The sequence below is a fragment of the Miniopterus natalensis genome, chromosome 1, assembly GCF_054644295.1.
Source record: "Miniopterus natalensis isolate mMinNat1 chromosome 1, mMinNat1.hap1, whole genome shotgun sequence".
Taxonomy (NCBI): domain Eukaryota; kingdom Metazoa; phylum Chordata; class Mammalia; order Chiroptera; family Miniopteridae; genus Miniopterus; species Miniopterus natalensis.
Genome location: NC_142081.1, coordinates 96,901,837 through 96,926,879, shown reverse-complemented (window position 1 = coordinate 96,926,879; position 25,043 = coordinate 96,901,837). Strand labels below are relative to the sequence as shown.

The 25,043-nt window shown below is 38.7% G+C and overlaps 1 protein-coding gene across 1 annotated transcript in view; it reads right to left on the bottom strand.

Annotated features, from left to right (window-relative positions):
• PTPN9 (protein tyrosine phosphatase non-receptor type 9) overlaps positions 1-25,043 on the bottom strand; it is a 106,712-nt gene that overhangs the window by 22,818 nt on the left and 58,851 nt on the right. Inside the window, exons 6-7 of the mRNA XM_016210569.2 lie at positions 11,883-11,993; positions 9,133-9,461 (exon numbers count right to left, since the gene is read on the bottom strand). Of these exons, the coding sequence (XP_016066055.1) occupies positions 9,133-9,461; positions 11,883-11,993 (440 nt within the window). The remainder of the gene's footprint in view (positions 1-9,132; positions 9,462-11,882; positions 11,994-25,043) is intronic.

The window sequence follows — 25,043 nt, the reverse complement described above, 5'->3', positions numbered from 1 at the left end:
AATATTCTATATTTGTCATGGGTACAAATGTATATGTACAGTATAAACAAAATGGACTGGAAAAAACCTGCCATATTCATACTAGTGGCTGCTCCTGATAGTAAGAACTTATGGTGAGGATTAGAAGGCATTTCAACTTTACAACACTTTCTTTCATATAATAAAAATGACAAAATAAATATGACAAAATATTAAAAATTGTATCAATTCTGGTGATGGGAACATAGCTGTTTGTCATGTTATACTGTACTTTCCCATATTTTAAAAAATTCCCTGTTCCACAAAAATAAGCCCAGCTAACATTTTACAAAGTTCCAAAGAAAATCCAATAGAGGAAGAATACTCTTTTCAACAAACAGTACTAGAGCAATTGTAAGTACATAGTTCCCCCCGCCCTAAATCAACCTTAACCTTATACTTCATACAGAAATTAATGGATTGAAGATGGAACTGTAAAACATAAAACTATATAACATTTAGAAAAGAAAAACAGGAGAACCCTAGACAGGTGGCTCAGTTGGTAATAGCCTTGTCCTATACACCAAAAAGTTGCGGGTGTGATTCCCAGTCGGGGTTCGAACAGAAGGCAACTGATTGAGGTTTCTCTCTCACATCAATGTGTCTGTTTTTTCTCTCTCTCTCTCTCTCTCCCCCTTCCTATCTCTCTAAAAACAGATGAAAACATATCCCATATCCTCGGGTGAGGATGTTAAAAAAACAAACAAAAGAAAACCTTTGGAATCTAGGACTAAGTGTTCTTAGACTTAGTACCAAGAGCATAATCCATAAAAAGAAAAACTCAGTAAAAGGACTTCATCAAAATAAAAAACTTTTGCTTTGCAAGAGCCTAATAAGAAGATGAAAAGACAAGCTATAGAATGAAAGAAAATACTCCCAAACCATGTTTCCAACAAAAAATCAATTTCTGGAATAAAGAATGCAAATTTCAATAGTTTTTTAAATCCTCACTCGAGGATATGTTTTTCATTGTTTTTTAGAGAGAGGAAGGGATAGAGAGACAGAGAGAGAAAAGTCGACATGAGAGAGAAACATTGATTGGTTGCCTTTTGTATGTGCCTGATTGGGGACTGAACCCCATAACCCAGGTATATGCCCCAACTGGAATCAAACCTTCCACCTTCCAGTGTACAGGACAACACTCCAACCAACTGAGCTACACCTGCCAGGGCTCTCAATAGTTTTTTAAAAATGCAAATGGAAAACAGGCAAAAGACATGAAAGGACATTTTACAAAAAGGATATATAGATGGCAAATAAGCACATGGAGAGATTTTCATTAGCTATTAGGGAAATGTAAATTAAAACCACACTAGTTCCAGCTGGCCGTGGCTCAGTGGTTGAGCACTGACCTAGGATCCAAAAGATACGGGTTCCATTTCTAGTCAGGGCACATGCCCGGGTTGTGGGGCTCGATCCCCAGCAGGGGGCACGCAGGAAGCAGTCGATCAATGATGACTCTCTCATCACTGATGTTTCTATCTCTCTCTCCCCCTCTCCCTTCTTCTCTCTGAAATCAATAAAGATATATTAAAAAAAAAAAAACCCACCACAATGGGACCTCATTACACACCTATCAGAAGAGCAAAAATTAAAAACTGTGACCCTGAATGCTGGTGAGGATGCAAAAAAAATGGATCACTCATACATTGCTGGTGGCTATGCAGAATGGTATAGCCACTCTGGAAAACAGCTGGGCAGTTTCTCATCAAACTAAATATACAATTACCATCTGACTAACAATCGCACTCTTGGACATTTATTTCAGAGAAATGGAAATTTATGTTTACACAAAACCCAGACACAAACATTCCTAAAAGTTTTATTTTCATTTTTTAATTAATCCATATTTGAGGATATTTTTTCCATTGATTTCTAGAGAGAGTGGAAGGGAAGGAGAGAGGAGTGTGGGGGAGAGGGAGAGAAAGAGAGACAAATATCGATATGAAAGAGAAACACCAACCGGCCGGGCCTGAGGATCGAACCTGCAATCCAGGTACATTCCCTTGAATGGGAATCACTCAAGACCCTTCAGTGCGCAGGCTGATGCTCCAACCATTGAGCCACACCAGCCAGGGCCATAACCGCTTTAGCTTAATAGCCAGAAAATGGAAACAACCCAGATGTCATTCAACAGGTGAATGGTTAAATCAAAAAAATACTACTCAGCAATAAAAATGAACAAACTATTAAAATACGTGACAATTTAGGAGAATCACCAGTGAACTGTACTAAATGAAAAAAGGTAATCCCAAAAGATTACATAATATGATTCCATTTATAAAATAACAGTCTTGAAATTACAGTAATAGATTACTAGTTGCAGTGATCTGGAATGGGGAGGAGTGGGACAGAGGTATGCAGTAATGGGATTCGTCTGTATCTTTTCCAGTGGTGATGGATACATAAACCTATGTGTATAACAAAAACTAAGTAGAGATCGGATTACAAAATGGTGATGGATTAAGTGGAAGCTACAATGACACTCTCCCAGAACCAAACTGGAATTACAACTAAAACATAGAAAAAACCATAATGAATAATTAACTAAAGAGTAACTGGAGAGAACCCTTATAACCAAGGACGAGAAGTGGAGACCACATAGAGACTGGTAGGAAGTACAGAGGCACAAGACAGTTGGCTGGGCTTCCACAAGCAGCAGCTGAAGGTCCAGAGGGATAACTCAGCTGTAGGAGGATTCCACTGATAACTCTGGGGTCTAAAGCCCAAGCTGGGCTCCCCAGCCCAGAGCACCAAAACTGAGAAAGATGCCCACATAACATCTGGTTGCAAAAAGCAGTGGGGTTTCAGATGCCAAGAAGAGACGGCTGGAAATACAAGCTCCCTCTTAAAGGGCGAACACACAAAGTTTTGTGTGCACCCACTCACCTTGGGCTCCAGGAGAGAGAGGGCAGAGTGGACTAGAGCTGTGTGAGGAGAATCCAGGGTGGTGGGCTCTGGGGACAAAGTTCAGAGGGCACCCATTTGGACTCCTGTGCTCAGTCATTTCCCCACACTGCAGAGGACATCGTTCTCAGGCAGATACTGACTATTCAGCAGCTTTTGCCTCGCTCAGCTGTAAAACCTCTCACCCCACCCTGTGGAGTTTCTACAGCCTGAGGCTCATTAAGAGATTCTGAATAACAATCACCCTCTGGGTGCTTTGAGTCTTTGTCTGATTTGCTTCTGGACCAGGGCTTGGAAAAGCAGACCTTGGTGTGCATCCTGGTCCTGTCCAAATGCACGCAGCCTCAGCAGAGGGAACAACAGCTGTGGATTGTTATAGCTCCAAACAGAGTACTCACGACTAGTTACAAACAGCGTCTGACATTGGCCTGCACCTGACACCTCCAAAAAGACTGCAAGTCCTAGCAGATCTACCTAATATATAGAAACAAACACAAACAGGCAGCTAAAACAGGAATACCAAAAAAAAAGCCCCAAAAGAAAGAACAAGAGAATTCTCCAGAAGAGATAAATGAAATGGAGATAGGCAATCTATCAGATATAGAGTTCAGACTACTGATTGTAATGATGCTCAATAGCATAAGAAAAGACATGGAAACTATCAAAGAAATTAAGAATGACAGCAAAAGTAAAGAATACATTGGAAGGGATAAACAGCAGAACAGTGGAAACTGAGAATCAAATCAGAGAACTAAAAGACATGGGAGGAAAAAAATCACTCAACCAGAGAACCAAAAAGAAAAAACCATTAAAAAATCAGAGGACCGTTTAAGGGAACTGTGGGACAACATGAAATGTAACAATATTCGCATCATAGGACTGCCAGGAGATCTAGAAAGTAAGCAGGGGCTAGAGAACCTGTTTGAAGAAATAATGGCAGAAAACTTCCCTAACCTGGTCAAGGAAAAAGTCATACAAGTTCAGGAGGCACAGAGTCCCAAGCAAGAAGAACCCAAAGAGGCCCATGCTCAGACACATCATAATTAAAATGCCAAAATTTCAAAACAAAGAGAGAATCTTAAAGGCAGTAAGAGATAAGCAATCTGTTACCTACAAATGAGCGCACATAAGGTTGTCAGCTGATTTCTCATCAGAAACTCTACAGGCCAGAAGGGAATGGCATGAAGTACTAAGGTAATGAAAAGCAAGGATCTGAAACCAAGACTACTCTATCCAGCAAGGCTATCATTCAAAATAGATAGTGAAATAAAGAGCTTCCCAGACAAAAAAAAGGCTAAAGGAGTTGATCACCACCAAGCCAGCATTGCAACAAATGTTAAAGGGACTGCTGTAATAAGTAGCAATAGAGAAAGAGAAACATAGGTATAAAGAATTAAAATGGCAAAAGATAAGTACCTATCAATAATAACCTTAAATGTAAATGGATTAAATGCTCTAATCAATAGACATGGGATAGCTGAATGGATAAGAAAATATGACCCAAATATGTGCTGTCTACCAGAGACACACCTCAGAACAAAAGACTCACGCAGACTGAGAAAAAAACTTCTGGAGGACTTTAAGGGAAAGATTGACAGCAATACAGTCATAGTACAAGACTTTAACACCCCACTGACTTCACTGGATAGATCTTCCAGACAAAAAATCAACAAGGAAACAGTGACTCTAAATGACACACTAGATCAGATGGATTTAGTTGACATTTACAGATCATTTCACCCCAATGCTGCAAAATTTACATTCTCTTCAAGTGCACATGAGACACTCTCAAAGACAGACCACATGTTAGGACACAAAACAAGTCTCTACAAGTTCAAGAAGATTGAAATCATACAAGCATCTTCTGGGACATTTATCCCATAGAATACTATGCAACTGTAAAAAAGAAGGATCCCTTATCCTTTAAGACAACATGGTGGGACCTGGAGAGTATTACGCTAACTGAAATAAGCCAGTCAGAGAAAGACAAATATCACATGATCTCACTCATATGTGGAATCTAATGAACAAAATAAACCAAGGAACAAAATAGATCCAGAGACACAGAAGCATGGAACAGACTGATGAATCTCAGAGGGACGGCAGGGATGGGTGGGGAGAGATTAACCTAAGAACTTACATGCATATACGCATAACCCATGGACACAGACAATAGTGTGGTGAAGACCTGGAGGTGGGGTGCATGGTGGAGGTGATCAATGAGTGCAAAAAAGGGACATCTGTAATACTTTCAACAATAAAGATAAATTAAAACATTTTTTAAAATTACACAGAACAAACACACACACACATTGACACAAAAACACAAAACCTGGGGAGATCTAAGTAAGACTTATGGACTATGTCAATTTCAAGATCTGGTTCTAATAATCTAGCTATTCTATCGGAAGATGTTACCATGGAAAAACTATGGAAACGGTACATGTGGTCTTTCTATATTATTTCTTGCAACTGCATGTGAATCTATAATTATTTTATAATAAAGATCTTAAAAATATCTTTTTACAAAATAATGTGTAAGGGGAAGGAAAAAGGGAGATAAAGCCTCTTGGTCCATGGGCATCCTGGATGACAGCGAGTACCTGGATATCTACTTCATAAGCTAGAATTCCAAGGTAGAGTCTGTTTTGTGAGTAGCCCTAACTGGAAATTGATGTAAAATAGAGGCCTGGAGCTGATAAGGATTCTGTGTTCTAGCTCCTAAAGCAGGGGGCTCATTCATTCAATAAAGAGGTGAGATTAGGCCCTGGCTGGTGTATCTCAGTGGTTAGAGCATTGGCCTGTGCACCAAAGGGTCACAGGTTCAATTCCCAGTCAGGGGCATGTACCCGGGTTGCAGGTTCAATCCCCGGCCAAGGTCGCAGCACGTGAGGGAGGCAACCAATTGATGTGTCTCTCTCACATTGATGTCTCTTCCTCTCTTTCTCCTTCCCCCTCTTCCTTCTTTCCCTTTCTCTCTCTCTAAAAAAATCAATGAGAAAAAAAAAAATCCTCAGGTGAGGATTAACAACAACAACAAAAAGAGGCGAGATTAGGATGTCCTTCCATAGGATTGGTATGTGTTCTCTAATCATAACAGCTGTTTTGGGTGATGTCAAGAGAACAATTCAAACGTGCTTTTTGTCTTTTTCTTTTTTTATCCGGTGAGGACATGCTTAGAGAGAGGAAAGGAAGGAGGAAGGAGGGAGGGTGAGAAAAAGAGAGAGACATCAATGTACGTGGATCGAACCTGCAACCCAGGCATGTGCTCTGACTGGGACTCAAACCCAGCACTCTTTGGTGCATGACACTTAACCAACAAAGCCATTCTGGCCGACCAAACCTGCTTTTTTAAAGGGTGGGGGAAAGGGCCATGGTAAAAATGGCATCTCAAGGACCCTATAGTAGAAGCACCCAGAGAAAGTCAAGAATCCACAGCAAGTGTGCATCCTGTTGGAGTAGCCCAGAGCTCCTCCCTGATCCACAATACATCCCCGATTCAAAACCAGAGGGAAAAAACTGGTTGGGAAAAATGCTGGATACATATAGGGATCTTGTACTGTTAGGGAAGAAACATGGGCTGTGTGGGAGAAAAGAATACTATCCCCCCACACACACTTGATATGTGTGCTATCTGTTTCTTCTCTTACTTTCCTTTGCATTCTTAATCTGCTTATTGACTTTTTTCTCAATTGCTTCTCTCTTACTTGTTTACCTGTTTCCTAACTCATTATTTCCATCCTTCCTCTTGCTAAAAGGCTCTCTCCCTGCATCTTCTTTACATTACGCTAACTAAGCTGGACAGAAATTACAAAGGGGAAGAGGTACTCATAGAATCATGGATGCCTAAAACATTTACGCTAGACAAGTAGGTGGATATCAGAGTCTAACATCACAGGAAAGGTGAAGTACAGAGAAGGAAAATAACTTGTGTAAGTCACTGAGGGGATTTTTGCCTAGGCTAGAATTTAAACCTGGGACCTACTGGGATAAGTTCTTCAGTTTTCAACAGACAGAAGCTCAGCCTGGAGAAAAAAAATTTCTGCTGCAGCCAATGAAAACATGGTAATATTAATGAGAGGAATAGTAAGAGAAATGGTCTATGCTATATTGCCAACAACAGTTATCAAGTAGCTATGAACCAGTTATAAACTAACCTGGAGGTTTTGTGGTACAGTTTGGGTTGAAGGAAAAATCCATAGGCAACTCTTCTTGATTACTGTGAATTATTTTGTTTTGTTTTCTCTTTTCTGATGCCATTTACAGCCCCTTTCTTCTTGCTGCTCTTGCCAACCTTGACACCAATACAAACTAAGTTCTTTCAAGATTCTAAATCTCAAATTTGCAAAGTACAACTGAAGGTATCCCAGAGTAAGTGTATGAAAGAAAATACAAAGAGATCAAAGAAAATACAGCATTGCAGTTTTCTGTATTTCCTGTGTTTCTTTCTTACTATTGTTAAAATATATTTTGCTGGGAGATAGTTCAACTAATTTGTATTACTCTGGAATACAGATGCTTAGAGAAACAGCTTAACTGTAAGGCCAGTAGCTGGTATCCTTAGAGTTACAATTGTAAAGGATTTCTGAGGCTGGGCTCCCTGAAACACAACTTGTGGTGATTGGAAGTGTTTCTGTCATAACAACAGGCATTTCCTCCTCACAAAGTAGGGATTATTTCTCCGCCTTCACAAAACAATGTAGAACATCTGCCTGGCTTTAGATCTGGAGTTACTAGAGATACTCTCAAGACAGAGGAAGATTTTTAAAACTGAATCTTTGAATTCTCACATGGAAGTGGAAAATACTAGGTACTGCGCTCTGCCAGCATATCAGTCAGTGCATCAGAATTTATGCTGCTTGAAAGCAAAGAATAAGAGAGAATGGAAAACTGAGCATTGGCTGTGTAGGCTTGGTGTCCATGACGTACACTATGAGGCTATTCTTAAGGTAACTAGAAATCAGGCACAAGGAAGAAAAGAAATAGCACGAATGAGAGGAAGCTCTGAGACTACGTTAATCCTTTGTAGGTGTGTAGAAACCAAAAATGTCCAGTTATGACTTGTTAGACAAAGGTACATGTGTATGAGAGAAATGGAAATTTAGAATTTCAAATAGAAAATACATAAAGCTATGAATTTTATAAAACCTGTTCTTTGGTAAAAAAGAGTGGGGAACATTTCGTTGCAACACGATTATATAAACTTACTTTGACTTAATATGGCATCTAGAGATGTAGCTACTGCTTTCTGAGGGAAAACTCCAAACAGCTTTCCTTTTGAGCATATTTAGAAGAGTGACTCATGTGGAAATAGGTTCAGCTAGTTGTTTCCTTGAACTCAGTTAATTATTATTCAAACTCCTAGTCCCCTCCCCCTTCTTGCCAGGAAGCCATAATACATGTTGACTTAAGAATGTCTAACCCTGTACAGAATTTTTGTAAGAGTTATTTGAGCCCTAGCCAGTTTTGCTAAAAAAAATTTATTTGAGCCAAAACTGACAATTGTTGGGAAGCAATATCTTAAATGTCCCTGTGAATTATTTTGTTTTGTTTTGAATCCTCACCCAAGGATATTTTTTCTATTGCTTTTCAGGGAGAAGAAGGGAGAGAGAGAGATTGAAACATTGATGTGAGAGAGACACATTGACTGGTTGCCTTCCACTGGAGCCTCAACCCAGGCCAGGGATCAAGCCTGCAACTGAGGTACGTGCCCTTGGCTGGAACTGAACCTGGGACCCTTCAGTCTGAGGTCCAACACTCTAACCACTGAGCCAAACTGACCAGGGCCCGTGAATTATTTTAAAGGCACCTGCATCCCTCCCTCGGAGAGTAATGTTATACTATAAATGCTCTAGAGAGAAACTGCCTAAATGAAAGGACCAGAGCTCACTCTGAGGACAAGAATAGAGAGTCCTTTTGTTTTTTTCCTAAAAATGCCTGCATTTCAGGAAAATACTTTAAAAATGTGTCCATTATTACAGGGTTCCCCTTTTGGTACCAATGACCATCAGAAATTTCAGAGCATAGGATACTGGCAACAAGTACCAAAGCAGGAGGTGCCGCTTTCTGGAGGAGAGAAATCATCATCTAAGTGAGACTGATGCTCCCTAACTCCGGAAATCTCGGTTAAGGAAGTGAGGTATGGAAGGAGCTGTTGCCAGCCCATGCTAGAGCATCCTGATTGGCCCAAATCTTATTCCTACTTACATAGAACAGTGGAAAGTGCCAACAGGGTTCTCACGACGAATGTCTTCATACTCTTCATATATTCCCTGCTTTTGCCTGGTGCTAACATAATTCATCAGCTCTTGGATAGTCATGGCGTGGGGACCTGGAACATGCACTGAGTCCCAGTCTAAAGCAGGAGGGAGGGAGAACAGGATGATCTCATCGAAGGGATCCGGGTGGCCATTCATCTGGGGTAGGAACTGGAAATTCCAAGTGGTGAGGTCCATTTTGATGTACCCACCCAGGTTTTCTGGAAGGCACTCTCTGGGCAGGTGCTGGATGACCTCAGATGTCTTCAATATCTGAATCTGGAAGCCCAGAAAGAACCATGTGAGTTTGTGGGGTGGGGAGACAAATAGTGAAGATACAGAACAAATGTGCTTTGGGGACGTAAAGTACAGCACAGGGAATACAGTCAATAATATTGTAATTATGTATGGTGCCAGGTCAGTACTTGAAATATTGGAGGGATCACACTGTAAATTATATGATTGTCTAACCACTATGCTCTACACCTAAAACTAATATAAAGTAATATTAGGTTTGGAGAACAGGAGATTTACTTGCAATACTTGGTATACTTGTAAAAGTAGACTATGCTTCATCTGCTGGAATTGAAGTCCTATGAATTTCCCAATGCACAGCAAATTCCCAAAATATGTATCAAATTCACTCCTGAAATTAGGGGCTCTATTATATACCTTTTAAAAGGAAGGTACAGCCCAGCCAGGTGTGGCCCAGCAGTTGAGCATCGACCTAGGATCCAGGAGATCATGGTTTGATTCCCTGTCAGGGCACATGCCCAAGTTGCAGGCTTGATCCCCAGTCGGGAGCATGCAGGAGGCAGCAAATCAATGATTCCCTCATCATCGATGTTTCTATCTCTCTCTCCCTCCCTCTCCTTCCTCTCTCTGAAGTCAATAAAAAGATATTAAAAATAATAATAAATTTTAAAAAATAAAAGGAAGGTATAGTGAACAAAGGCGTTATTTTGTACTATTAACAGGGCTTCCCAGTAACATCTGCTGTGGGTATTTGTCTTTTGAGTATGAAGAATGTAAACTTTATACTAAGCCTGTTATCATTTGCTTTAGTCATAGCTTGGTATGTATGTTCTCAAAGATAGGTTTCTATGAAAAACAAGACAAGCTACCCAAATGCAGGGTAGCCCAGGAAAAATGCTAGAGAAGTCATCATAATTCCTAATTCTGCTCTCTGCTTGGGACACAGCCATATTGGACCATATTAGCCTAGTTGGTTGTTCTTGAAACTCGTGTGGAATGAAGGTGCTGTTCTCTCTTGCTGTTGCCTCTTCCTGGAATGCCCCCTTTCCCTCCTTAGCCTCTTCAAAGACAGATTATATCTCGTGAATCCCATCTGTCCAGGCAATGTTCTCCTCCATGCTCCTTCAGAGCCACAGTCCTCTCTCTGCACTTGTCTCTCTCTGTGTCCCCTACCGGGACCATGAACTCCTCCAGGTTAAGGACCATCTTGATCAATTTTTCATTCCCAGGGCCCAGAGCCTGGACTATAAAGGTGCTCAATATATTTTGAGTTTATACATGCATTTATGCTTGTATATAAAAGTGCAAGAACTTGCCTAAGCAGTCTTCTCAGAGTTACCTTAGGCAAGATCTCCCCTGCTCTGAGTCACTAGGGCCCCAAGTAGTTCCACAGAACCAAATTAGTTTCCCCACGCCAACTCAAGTCACCTCAGCTATAAAGATCTGCATTGTTATTATTCTTATAAGCTCATAATCCTATACTACAAAAATATGATAATATTTCACAACTATATTATCTTAAATCCAATTGTGTCAATGTTTCATACGCCCTTTCTTTCAAGGGTAGAAATGAATGGGTGAATGAATAAAACCATAATCTTTCAGTCTTGGAACACTCAGGGAATGATAATAGAATTAAGATAATTTTATTTTTTATTTATTTTTTAATCCTCACCTGAGGATATTTTTTACATTGTTTTTCAGAGAGAGTAGAGGTGGGGGGGAGAGAGAGAGAGAGAAACATAGATGTGAGAGAGATACATTGACTGGTTGCCTCCAGCACCCACCCTGACTGGGCCAGGGATTGAGCCTGCAACCCAGGTACATGCCCTTGGCCAGAATCAAACCCGGGACCCTTCAGTCCGAGGGCCTTCGCTCTAAGGACTGAACCAAACCAGCTAGGGTGAATTTAGATAATTTTAGATACCACTTTTGAAATTAGAAAGCAACAAGCTGTTTTAAGAGAAAATAACAGGAATTTTAGAAAGAGACATAGTGAGAGACTCTCCTCTGCTCCCCGGTGATCAAAGGACTAAATGGTATTTCCAGTTGAACAAATTCAAACACCAGTTCAGCTAATGCAATTATGTTAGACGTTGTTAAATATTAAAGGCCTGTATAGCACTAGGCTAAATTTTGGTACTAGCTATATCTAAGTTACCCATGGGACACATTCCTTCAGTACTATTTTTATGCAAAATGCTATGATGAGACAGTGCTCGACATAAACTCTGTCTAGTTCCTAACTTCAAGGAACTTGTAGTGCAGTAGGAGAGCCAACCTGTACTAAGCTGAGAAAGAGTAACGCAGAGAATACACATGAATACACTGACAGAAGCAGAAAGCACTCTAAGAAACAAGACAGCAGAAAATTGGCAGGTATCAAGAGCAGAGATGGGAATCTGTCTATCCATCCCCAAATAAAATAAAGCTAGCTTGCCTTACCCTCTCCCGGACTTTGTCCTTCAGGAGGAGGCTGATGATGGAATACGGCACTCGGAACCATAGGGGTGCTCCCACAATCAGCACTTTCTTCAAGCGAGCTGGAAATGCTCCCTGTGGAGAACACATATAAGGATTTCAAGATACCAATCAGGGCACTGCAACAGAGGCAAATGGAACATGTGACTATTCAAACCCAGGTTTTCTGCTCTTCTCCCCGTTCTTACCCAGCGGAGGGAGTCTACAGCTAAATTCAAGTTTCATTTGAGTAGCTGAAGAAAAAGTGGTTTAAAAGAAATTAAAAGCTGATTTACCTTTAAAAGTAATGATGTTATGTTCTTAAACACATAAACTCTGTGGATCAAAAACTATCCTGACTTTTCTTATCAGCATATATGTGTGCATCCTTAAGTTCTGCTTATTAAAATTTTAAGGAAATATTAGATCATGAATAAATTGAATATAAAAGAAACATTTCTCTCATAATTTTTATTTTATTCTGGTGTCAGTGTACTTATAATAATTTATTTTTTACTCGACTCTTCATATGTTTATGTATTCATTTACTTAATCAATAAATATGATTGAGGGGCCCCAGAGCAAATGAGGTCTAAAAGGAAAGGAGACACCCTGATCTGCGCAAAGCATAAGAAAGAAAAACAGTGAATTCCTAATCCCATATCTCTCAACTTCTTTTAGTTTCTCAATATTCCAGCCCTTCTCATTGGAAGGGTACCATGTAATATTAGCAGTCTAATCAAAAACAAGAGGAAACTGTAGCTAAATATCTTCTACCACTTTCTCCCTATTCTTTTTCAAAAGACTGAGTCTCAGTTTGACATCGCTCTCTGGCTGCTCTTCAGTTCTACTAATTTTGGGGTCTGCAAACATTCCTGAAAGACGATATACAGCATCCAGAACAAAATTCTCCAAAGGCCTCTTCACTAAAGTTTGAGAAATTACCTTTCATCTCTTCTCTCAAAGATGCAACAACTTATTTCAAGGCCCCTTTAACTGCCAGATCAAAAACCAGTCTCAAGAAACATCTATATTTCTACAAAATGATAAGTAGAAAGTAGAAGCCATTACCTCTGCTTCCTCAAAGCAAAGTGCTACAGACTCAGACTTAGTTCAGTAAATGACTTTTTGGCACCCAAATATACTGCTGGTGGGACAGTAAATTAGTAACACCTTCTAGAAGGCATCTGGCATTATATATGTCCTCAAAAATGTGTATATCCTTTGATCAGGTATTTCCATTTCTGAGACTCTATTCTAAGGAAATAATGAGAAACACAAAGATTTATAAAAAAAAAAAAATGTTTACTATACATTTATTTATTTATTTTTTATGTTTTTCTCTTATTGATTTCTGACAGAGGGAGGGAGAAAGATAGAGACATAGAAACATCAATGATGAGAAAGAACCATCAGTTGGCTGCCTCCTGCACAACCCCCACTGGGGATCAAGCCCATAATCCAGGCATGTGCCCTAACCAGGAATCAAACCACGATCTCCAGGTTCAAGGGTAAATGCTCAACCGCTCAGCCATGCCAGCCATGCTATACTTTCGTTTTTGATAGTTAAAAATAATACTTTAAAACTGTAAAGAACGTATGTCTGAAAATGGGTAGTGGTTAACAAAAACGGTTTATTTTTTAATAAGACTGTTATGTAACCACGAAAATGAAGATTTCAAAGATTTTTTACAACTTTGGAAAATGTTCACAATATAATGTTAAACAAGATCAAAACTATAATCTCAATTTTGTTTAAAAAATTATGCACACAGCCCGGCCAGCGTGACTCAGTGGTTGAGAGTCAACCTATGAATCAGGAGGTCACAGTTCAATTCCTGGTCAGGGCACATGCCCGGGTTTCAGATTTAATCCCCAGTGGAGGGCATGCAGGAGAGCCTATCAATGACTTTCTCTCATCATTGATGTTTCTATCTCTCCCTCTTCCTTCCTCTCTCTGAAATCAATAAAAACATATTTTTAAAAAAATTACACACATACTTTCACAGAAAAAAAATTCTGAAGAATTATATAGAAGCTAAATACAGTTTGTCTCTGATAAGTGGGATCATGAGTAATTTTAATTCTTTTTATTTTATTTTCTATAATATTTTGTATTACTTTTATTTTTTACAACCTTATTTAAAATGTTTAGTCTTCGTTCCAGTAATTCTACTTCTAGAAATTCACTTCAAGCAAATTACTTAATGTGCAAACAAAAATATGGATATAAAAATGTTTGTTGAAAAACTGTTTATTATTAAAAAAAAATTTTAATTCAACAATATAGAAATGGTTAAGTAATTTATAGTAAACACAGTTTACACTATTATTCGGCAATTTATAAATGTTCATAAAATAAAGCTGATGAAGGTTACTGTATAAAAAAATTGTATAAACATAATTAGACTATACTGAAAAACTTCTAGAAAAAAGTGCCGAACACCAAAATGTCAACAGTCGTTATTTCTGCATGATAGTATCAAAGATAATATTTTTTCTTAATGTATATTATTCTGAGTTGTCCAAAATTTTCTACAATAAAATTTTTCTAATTACAATGGTATTTTAAAGTATAAAAGATAAATATGAAGAAAATTAGCCACTTTATAAATAGTTATAAGCATAAAAGTATAATGGTAAGCCCTAGCCAGTTTGCTCCATGGTTAGAGCACTGGTCCTGGGACTGAAGGGTCCCAGATTCAATTCTGGCCAAGAGCAAGTACTTCGGTTGCAGGCTCAATCCCCTCGACCCCGGGCAGGTGCATTCAGGAGGCAACCAACTGATGGGTCCCTTTCACATCGATGTTTCTCCCCCCCCCTCCTCTCCCTCTCCCTTTCTCCCCTCTCCCTCCCTTCCAGTCTCTCTGAAAAGCAATGGAAAACATATCCTCTGGGGAATGGCACTGGGGTGGCTGAGGGAGGGGATCAGAGGCTTTTCCTTGAATTGCTTTTATAATTAAAATAACTAGTTATAAAGTTCACTTTAAGTATGTATGATTGATTATATGTGTATCAATAAAATCTTAAATAAAAGCACATGCAAGTGCATATGCAGAATATCTGTAAAAACAGTCAAAACAACTTTTAGAAAGAAAAGATTATGAGGAAGCTTATCCTACAAGATATTAAACTTTATCATAAGGCTACAATAAATAAAACAGTGCATATATTAGTCTACATGGCTAGATAAATAGAACAGAATAGGGAGTTCAGAAATAGACACACCGACCATATGGGAATTTAGCATAACATAAAAGCATTATCCCAAATGAGTAGGAAAAAATGTATTTATTAATAAGTGTTGCCATGACAGCTATTTGATAGCAAACTATTTTACCTACAATATTATGTATCATATGTAATATGATCTGTATTATTACATATACTATAGATAGTATAGCATATAAAAATTACAACGAAAAGTAAACAGTAGTATGACAATAGACACCGTAAGTTGAACAAATTATAAACTGCAAAAATGCTGGAAACACATACTTAATAATATTTTTAATAACAAGTTTTACAAATCAATAAGAAATACTTCAATAGAAAAATGGGTACAGCATATGAGAAAAAAATTTTTAAATAAATAATTATTGACAATAAATATCAAAATATGTTGAAGCTCATCAGTAATAAGAAAAACACCAAATAAAAACATGAATATGAATAAAACCTGAATAATATATCAATGTTGATGAGACTAGTGAAAAAAGTGTTGATAGAAGTGTACATGTGAAATATGCTTTTAGAGAGTTATTTGGCAATATTTATCAAAATTTCAGATATATATACTCTTTGACTCTACAAATTTACTTACAGCAATTTACTCTGAGGAAATGTTTGGTCAAATATACAAAAATATGCAAATGATGCTCACTGAAGCCTTTAGAAATAACACACAAATAGGTAAGCACCTCATTTTTTCTGCTTGGAATAACTGCAGCCATTTAAAAAAGTGAAGGAAAAAATGAGTAAGAGCTATATATACTGACATAGAAAGATGATGAAGATACACTGTTAAGTAAAAAACGGCAAGTTACAACCACTGGATATAATACCAATCCATATTTGTAAGGAAAAAATCATAAATTATCCTTATCCTCTGTGTGTATGTACACACATACTCTATTTTTTGATTTTTTAAATATGTTTTTATTTATTTCAGAGAGAGGGACAGAGAGAGATAGAAACATCAATGATGTGAGAGAATCATCAATTGGCTGCCTCCTGCATGCCCTCTATTGATTGAGCCCGAAACCTGGGCATGTGCCCTGACCAGGAATCAAACCTTGATCACCTGGATCATAAGTCGATGCTCAACCACTGAGCCATGCCAGCTGGGCCACACAAACATAGTTTAAAAGCCTGGACATATATATCCCAAGCTCTTTACACCAATAACATATAAGGTGTAGGATTGTAATATCTTAGCTCTGTCACTTAATAGGTTATATTACCTTCGTGAAGTTCTTAAATTCTCCGAGTCTAAGTTTCTAGATCTGTAAAATGGGGATAGTAATAGTAACAGCCATCACACCTCATAGTAGTGATGTCAGGATTGGATGAGTTTTAAAGCATGAAAAGAACTTAGAAGAGCATGGAAAGCATTCAGCAAGTATTAGTAATTATTACTTTATAAATAGCTGCATTAATGAATTTTTTAAACCTATATATTTTAGCCATGTGTTTCAACCATGCATTTCACAATCAGAAAAAGAAGTTTTATCCTTCAGGGGTGAAACCTATATTATTTCGTTTAAATGATTCATCTAAAACAATAATTAAAAGTTAAGAATCCATATAATAGCAACTAAAATAGAGGTTTATAACATTTTAAAATTTAAAATGAGAATTAATCCTAAGAAGTTTACCAAGATGGAGAAAATCTACTCAGAGTAATTTAAGAAGTCAAAGATTATTATTTTTATTTCAGTGTCATATTTTGATTCAAATCGTCATCACAGTAACCACTGGAAATTAATTCATACTAAATAGAAATCTGAAGTGTGAGACTGTTCATTAAAGATAAACTTCTACTTACAACTTTATTAAGAATAAGGATGGTAGGGGATTATATTTAAAACTGTATCTGTTCCCAATGACAGAGCAACTACGTCACTAATAAGAACATTATATAGGTTCTAAAGCAACAGGACTTTATTTCAGTATCTTTAACTTTATATAGCAAAAACAGCAAAACATCTATAGTACATTATTTTGCACCAAATAAAGGAGGACACACAAACAGCATAGAACATTTGAAACAAAAGATATGACTTTGTTATTAATTAATGGATTTCACACAAACAAAAAAAGGAGGTGTCATTTTAGAAATTCTAAATTTAAAAAAATAGAAACATTAGAGTGCAGTCATGGAATGGGTCAAGGAAATAGATACTCCATACTTGTTGGTGACAAATGTAAGTTTTTTCTACTTTTATGGAGGGTAACCTAGTAAAGTATATGAGAGATACAAGAATATTCACAATCATTAGCCAAATAATCCAAATCTTAGAAGTATCTTCTTAAAATAATTTAAAAAGAAAAGCAATATGATCTCAACAGCATTATTTAAACAACTTGAAAAACACAGAAAGCCAGTTAGATGATTAAATTGTCTATAGTATGTTAAACACCTTTCTGACCAGCTATTTCGAGCCAGAACTCACCCGTGCAGCCGGCTACTCTTCCGTTGTGACTGGTCAGCAAGGTGTTTAAAATTACTTAAATGAATGTAAGTGCATGAGTTATCTCGTGACGGGTCAGCAACATTTGGACACAGAAACACATGTATACTCATGACCGGTCAGCAAGGTGTTAATTTACCAGGTTATTGTGACTTTGTTAAAACTGACAAATACATGGTATCCTCCCAAAAATTTATACACACACTTTGAATAATTATAAAGGCAGTGTTTATTAAAATATATTTCATTTTCAAAATTGAGCTATCAGCTGTTAAAAAAAAAGTATACATTTTTTTGGGACACCCTGTAGTCTAAGTTGTGAAAAGAAGGGACTATTTAATATGTAAAACTGGAAAAAAATTGCTATCCACATAGGTAAAAAAGATTCCCACATATCATACTCAAAAATCAACTCCATAAACTGGAAACAAATCCCCCACCAAAATAATCAACTCTAGATGTATTAAGGTCATAAACAACAAAAACAGAATTTTAAACTTTTAAAATAGCTCCTCAAAAAGTTAAATATAGAATTACCACATGATCCAACAATTCCAATTCTAGTATATGTACAAAATAAATGAAATCAGGGACTCAAACAGATACTTTGTACACCAATGTTCACAGCAGCATTATTCACAAGAACCAAAAGGTTGAAATAACCCAAATGTCCATCAACAGGTAACTGGATAAACAAAATGTTGTACATACATACGATAGAATATTATTAAGCCTTAAAAAGGAATGAAATTGTGATATATGCAACAATGTAAATGAATCTTGAAAAGAATTATGCTAACTAAAATAAAACACACACAAAAAAGAATAAATATTGTGTGATTCCACTTCAATAAGGATCCAGAATAGGGAAATTACCATAGGCTGTGGGGAGGAGAGTATTTGGAGATATTGTTTAATGGGCACAGAATTTCTGTTTAGGATGACAAAATAGATCTGAAAATGGTGGTGATGGTTGCATTGTGAATGTACTTAATGCCACAGAACTGTACACTTAAAAATTGTTAAAATCGGCCTTCTGGCATGGTTCAGTGGTTGAGCATTGACCTATGATCCAGGAGATCTCTGCACGATTCCGGGTCAGGGCACATGCCCTGGTTGCAGGCTAGATGCCCAGTCGGGGGCATGCACGTGGCAGCTGATCGATGACTCTCTCATCATTGATGCTTTTACCTCTCTCTCTCCCTTCCTTTCTCTGAAAACAATGGACATTTTAATTTTTTTATTTTTTAAATATATCTTTATTGATTTCAGAGAGAGAAAAGGAGAGGGAGAGAGAGAGAGAGAAACACCAATGATGAGAGTTATTGATTGGCTGCCTCCCGCACGCCACCGACTGGGGATTGAGCCCGCAACCCCGGCATGTGCCCTGACTGGGAATCAAACCCTGATCTCCTAGATCCTAGGTCGATGCTCAACTGCTGAGCCACGCCCGGCCAGGCTCAATAGACATTGAAAAAAAATACAATAAAAACTTTTAAAATCATCAATTTTGTTATGTATGTTTTTACCACAATAAAAAAAATCAACTAAAAAAGTAATACACATGGAATCAGTGACAGAGCAGTAGAGAAAAAGAAAATAGTTATATTTTTTTCGGACTCTGGAATACGGAAGGATTTAAGATGTAAACACATCAAACAGAATAGAAAATTCAGACACATTTAACCACATTAAAGTTGAGAACTCCTATTAGTCAAAAGGACTTTATAAAGTGCTAGCCGATTAGGCCCAGGGTTAGAGCATCCACCCACACACCAAAGGGTCGAAGGTTTGATTCCCAGTCAAGGGTATGAAACTGGCTTGCAGATTCAATCCCCGCCCTCGTCTGGGCGGTGGGAGAAGCAACCAATCGATGTGTCTCTCCCCCATGGATGTTTCTCAATCTCTCTCCCCCTCCCTTCCACTCTCTCTAAAAATCAATGGAAAAAATATCCATGGGTGAGGATTAAAAAAAAAAAAGGACTTTATAAAAAGTGAGAAAACAAGCTATAAACTAAGAGTATATGTTAATACATATATATAAATGAATTCATATCAATAATATATGAAAAACTACATAAATGGACAAATACGAAAATGGGTAAAAGCCATAATAAACCATTTTGTATAAGAAAAAACATATGTGGCCAATAAATATATGAAAAGATAATCTCACCAACAAGAGAAATGCAAATTATACCACAAGAAACCATTTTATCCCACTTGATTGGGGAAACATTAAGAAGTCTGACATGAGAGGTTTTAAGATGGCGGCAGAGTAGATGGATCTTTCTCCCACTTCCTCCCAGAACCAAACTGGAAATAAAACTAAATATGGAAAACATTCACCCTGAATTACCAACTGAAGACTAGCTGAAAAGGATACTTTTAAACAAGGAAGGGCAGAAACAATCTCGAGATTGGTAGGAAGGGTGGGGTGGCAAGAGGGCTGGCCCCACCCACTCCCACAGGCAGAAGGTCAAGGGCGTGGAGAGACAGCTTGCCTGTGGGGCTGGGGGTGTGGAGGGTTTGCTTCCCCTGAGAGGAGTGAGGCCCGGATCCCTGGCGGGACTCGCAGCCCAGGATATCTGCCCACGTAATATCCAGCAGTGACAGGCGGTGGGGCTTCTATTCACCAGGGAGAAACTGAGCCTGCAGGAGACAAAGCCACTTTGGCTTTTTTTTTTTTTTCTTTAATATATCTTTATTGATTTCAGAGAGAGGAAAGAAGAGGGAAAGAGAGAGAGATAGAAACATCAATGATGAGAGAGTCATTGACCAACTGCCTAGCCTGCAACCCGGGCATGTCCCCTGACCGGGAATCGAACCCTGATCTACTGGATCCTAGGTTGATGCTCAACCACTGAGCCACGCCCGGCCAGGCAGCTTTGGGTTTTTTTTAAGAGCCAAAGCACAGGATTTTTGTTCCCAACCACTCACTCTGGGCTTCAGAGGGAGGGTGGTGTGGGCTATAGTCACCTGAGGAGAGTCTGAGGTGGGAGGCATTGGGGAGTGAGGTGGGAGAGCAGCTATGGGGTCAATGTGCTCAGTCTCCAGCCTCCACCACCTCTCCTGCATACTGCAGCAGCCATTTGTCCTGAGAGGCATAAGCCCCTCCCAGCAGCACACTGGGGAAAGGCAATGACCCCGCACTCTGGGATACAGCTGATCCCACCCTCTGGAATCCTGCTTGTCCTACCCTGCATCTCAACCCCTGCTGAGGAGGCAGCAGCACAGGCCAAGCCTAGGGACCTGAGCAGTCTAAGGGGTCATCAGTGACTGGCTTTGGGGCAGGGCTATTCCCCCACTTACCTGGGAACCTAATTCGCGCTTCCCCCAAGTGGGAGGGCTGATGGAAACTCCTGGCCTCTGGCAGACCCCATCAGCTTGCCTAGGAGTGGATCTGCGCTGCCAAGGTCAGGGAGATATTCCAGGACAGACACAGGCATGTGGCTCTGGGACAGAGGAACACATTCACCATCTTGCCAGAAGTTTGACCGGCAACTCCCGCTCACAGGAGATCCAGAGGTCCTATCCTCCTGATTCCACCAAAAGCCCTTTCAGAAACTGCCTTTCCAATGACTAAGTATGACAGCTGGACAGCAGGCGGAGGAGGGGGATCACGAGGTCCTTTGAGTCGTTTGAAGACCCAGCCGTGGACCCCATGCTGCCAAAAAGTTGGCCTTAAAGCAGCACACTTGGCCCCTCCTGTGTGCAGCCAAACCCAGCGGAGACAGCAACAAACTGTGGATCACTAGGAGCTTCGAACAGGTTGGCAAGAGGCAAACAGGGACAGCTTCTGACATTCGCTAGCACTAAAGTATCTGCCTGGAACCAGAATACAAAACAGGCAGCCTCAGACAACACGAGAGGAGGATATGAAGGAGGATCCCACCACACACTAAACTCTACTCTACTATGTTGTTTTTCTTTTTCTTTTTTATTTTATTTTGTCTTTTTTATTGCTTTATTGATTTTTCTTTTCTTCTTTCATATGTATTATTTTTCTCTTTCCTTTTCTTACTCTATTTTTTCCTTTCTCCTTTTTTCCTTTTCTAAATTTTTTTCTTCTTTCACTTATTTTTTCCCTCTCACAATTTTTTTCTTCTTTTCTTTTTTACAACTTTCTTTTACCTATTCTTTATTACTATTTTTTTATTCTCCCTTCTTTCCTCTCATATTCTTTTTTCTTCCCCTTATACATCTCATATTCTTTATTTTATTCTATTATTCTTGTTTTTTCTTTCCTAATTCTCTTTTCTCTTGTGGTTGTTAGGCTGCTGTTGTTGGGTTCTTTTGTATGTTTTTGTTTTGTTTTGTTTTATTCTGTCAGCACCTGTACAACAGCTCGCACAACATGGTCAGGGTTGAGCCTCATGGTCAGCCAGCCTGAGGGAAGATCCCACCCACCAATGGCACAACAACAATCAAGATCCAATTACAACAGGAGAGCCCAAATAACCCAAACAAGGGACATTTCTAGAGCATCCAGCTCAGAAGATCAAGAAGAGTACACCACTGGGTTCCACAGGACACTTATAAGGTCACCCCCAAAGTGTGGGAGTCATAGCAGTTCTATCTAATACATAGTGTGGGAGTCATAGCAATTCTATCTAATACATAGAAACAAACACAAAGAAGACAGCTAAAATGGGGAGACAAAGAGCCCCCAAATGAAAGAAAAGGAGGGATCTCCAGAAAAAGAGCTAAATGAAATGGAAGCAAGCAACTGATCAGAAATAGAGTTCAGAGTAATGGTAATAAGGATGCTCAAGAAACTTAGTGAAAACTACAAGTAACTTAATGGGAACTAAAAGGAACTTAGTGGCAACAACATCGGCATGAAAAAGGACATAGAAACCATGAATAAGAACCAATTGGAAATGAAGAATACCATACTGAACATCAAGAATACACTAGAAGGAAATAAAAGTAGACAGGATGAAGCAGAGGATCAAATCAGTGATTGGGAGGACAAAGTAGAAGACAAAGTAGAAAAACACAGCCAGAGCAACAACAGCAAAAGGAATTTTTAAAAAAAACAGAACAAAAAGCTCAACTGACATGGCTCAGTGGTTGAACATCGACCTATGGTCAGGGGATAGCAGTTTGATTCCCGGTCAGGGCACATGTCCAAGTTGTGAGCTCGATTCCCCGTAGGAGGTGTGCAGGACGTGGCTGATCAATGATTCTCTCATCATTGATGTTTCTCTCTCTCTCTCTCTCTCTCTCTCCCCCCCCACCTCTCCCTCCCTCTCAGAAATCAATAAAGATATATTTTTTAAAAATAAAAAATTTTAAAAATTAAAATACAACAAACAGCAACCCAAAATCTATGGGACACAGTGAAACCATTCCTGAGAGAGAAGTTCATAGCATTACAGGCCTACCTCAAGAAACAACAAAAATCTCAAATAAAAAATCAAACCCTACACCTAAAAGAACTAGATAGAAAACAAGAAAAGTCCAGTCCTGGTTGCTGGTTCGATTCCTGGTATAGGCACATGCCCAGGTTGCAGACTCAAACCCAGGATGGAGTGTGTAGGAGGCAGCGAATTGATGCTTCTCTCTCTCTGTCTCTCTCTCTCTTCCTCCTTCCCTTCCTCTCTCTCTAAAATCATTAAAAACATTTTAATTTTTAAAAAAATATGTCTTTATTGATTTCAGAGAGAGAAGGGAGAGAGATAGAGGCATCAATGATGAGAGTCGTCATTGACTGGCTGCTGCCTGCATGCCCCCAACTGGGGATTGAGGCAGCAACCCTGGCATGTGCCCTGACCAGAAATCAAACCGCCAACTCCTAGATCCTAGGTCGATGCTCAACTGCTGAGCCATGCCCGGCTGGGCTAAAAACATACTTTAAAAAAGAAAAGCCCAGAGTAAGCACAAAGAAGGAAATAATAAAGATCAGAGTGGAAATAAATGGCATAGTCTAAAAAAAGATCAATGAAACCAAGAATTGGTTCTTTGAAAAGGTAAACAAGATTGATGAACCTTTAGCCAGACTCACCAAGAAACAAAGAGAGAGGATCCATATAGATAAAATTAGAAGCGAAAAGGGCCAAGTAACAACTGACATCACAGAAATACAATCAATTTTAAGACAAATATTATAAACAACTATATGCCAACAAATTGGACAACTTGGGTGAAATGGACAAATTCCTAGAAAAATACCATTTTCCAAAATCAGAAAGAATCAGAAAACCTGAATAGACCAATAACAACTAATGAAATTGAAGCAGCAATCATAGACGTGCCAGCAAGCAAAAGTCCTGGACCCACCCTAGCCAGTTTGGCTCAGTGGTTAGAGCATCAGCCCACTGACTGAAGGGTTTGATTCTACCAGGGGCACATACCTTGGCTGCAGGCTTGATCCCCAACCCCAGTCGGGGGTGGGTGCTGGAGGCAACCAGTTGATGTATCTCTCTCACATCAATGTTTCTTTTCCTCTCTCTTGCCCCCTCTCTCTCCTTTCCACTCTCTCTAAAAGCAATGGAAAAATATTCTGGGGTGAAGATTAAAAAAAAAAAGTCCTAGACTGGATGGCTTCACAGCTGAATTTTACCAAACATTCAAACAAGGGCTAACACCTATCATTCTCAAACTATTCCAAAAAATTCAAGAGGGAAGACTTACAAATTCTTTTTACGAGGCCAGCATTATCCTAATTCCAAAACCAGATAAAGACACTACAAAGAAAGAAAATTATAGGCCATTATCCCTGATGAACATTAACGCTAAAATCCTCAACAAAATATTAGCAAACAGAACCCAGGAATACATTAAAAATACCATATAACATGACCAAGTGGGATTTATTCCGGGGATGCATGGCTGGTACAATATCCACAAATCAGTAAATGTGATACATCACATAAACAAAATGAAGGACAAAAATCACACAATCATATCAATAGATGCAGAAAAAGCATTTGACAAAATCCAGCACCCATTTATGATAAAAACCCCCAGCAAGGTGGGAATAAAGGGATCATACCTCAACATAATAAAGGCCATATATGAAAGTGAATATCATACTCAATGGGCAAAAACTAAAGCCATCTCCCTTAAGATCAAGAATAGGACAGAGATGTCCACTTTCACCACTCTTATTCAACATAGTGCTGACTCCTAGCCACAGCGATCAGACAAGAAGAATAAAAGGCATCCAAATTGTAAAGGAGGAACTAAAACTGTCATTATTTGCAAAAAACACAATATTGTACATAGAAAACCCTGAAGACTCCACCAAAAAACTACTAGATTTAATAAATGAATTCAGCAAAATAGCAGGATACAAAATTAATATCCAGAAATCAGTGGCATTTTTATATACCAATAAACTCTCATAAAGAGAAACTAAGAAAACAATCACATTTACTATTGCAACAACAAACAAAGGTACCTAGGGATAAATTTAACCAAGGAGGTAAAAGATCTGTACTCAGAA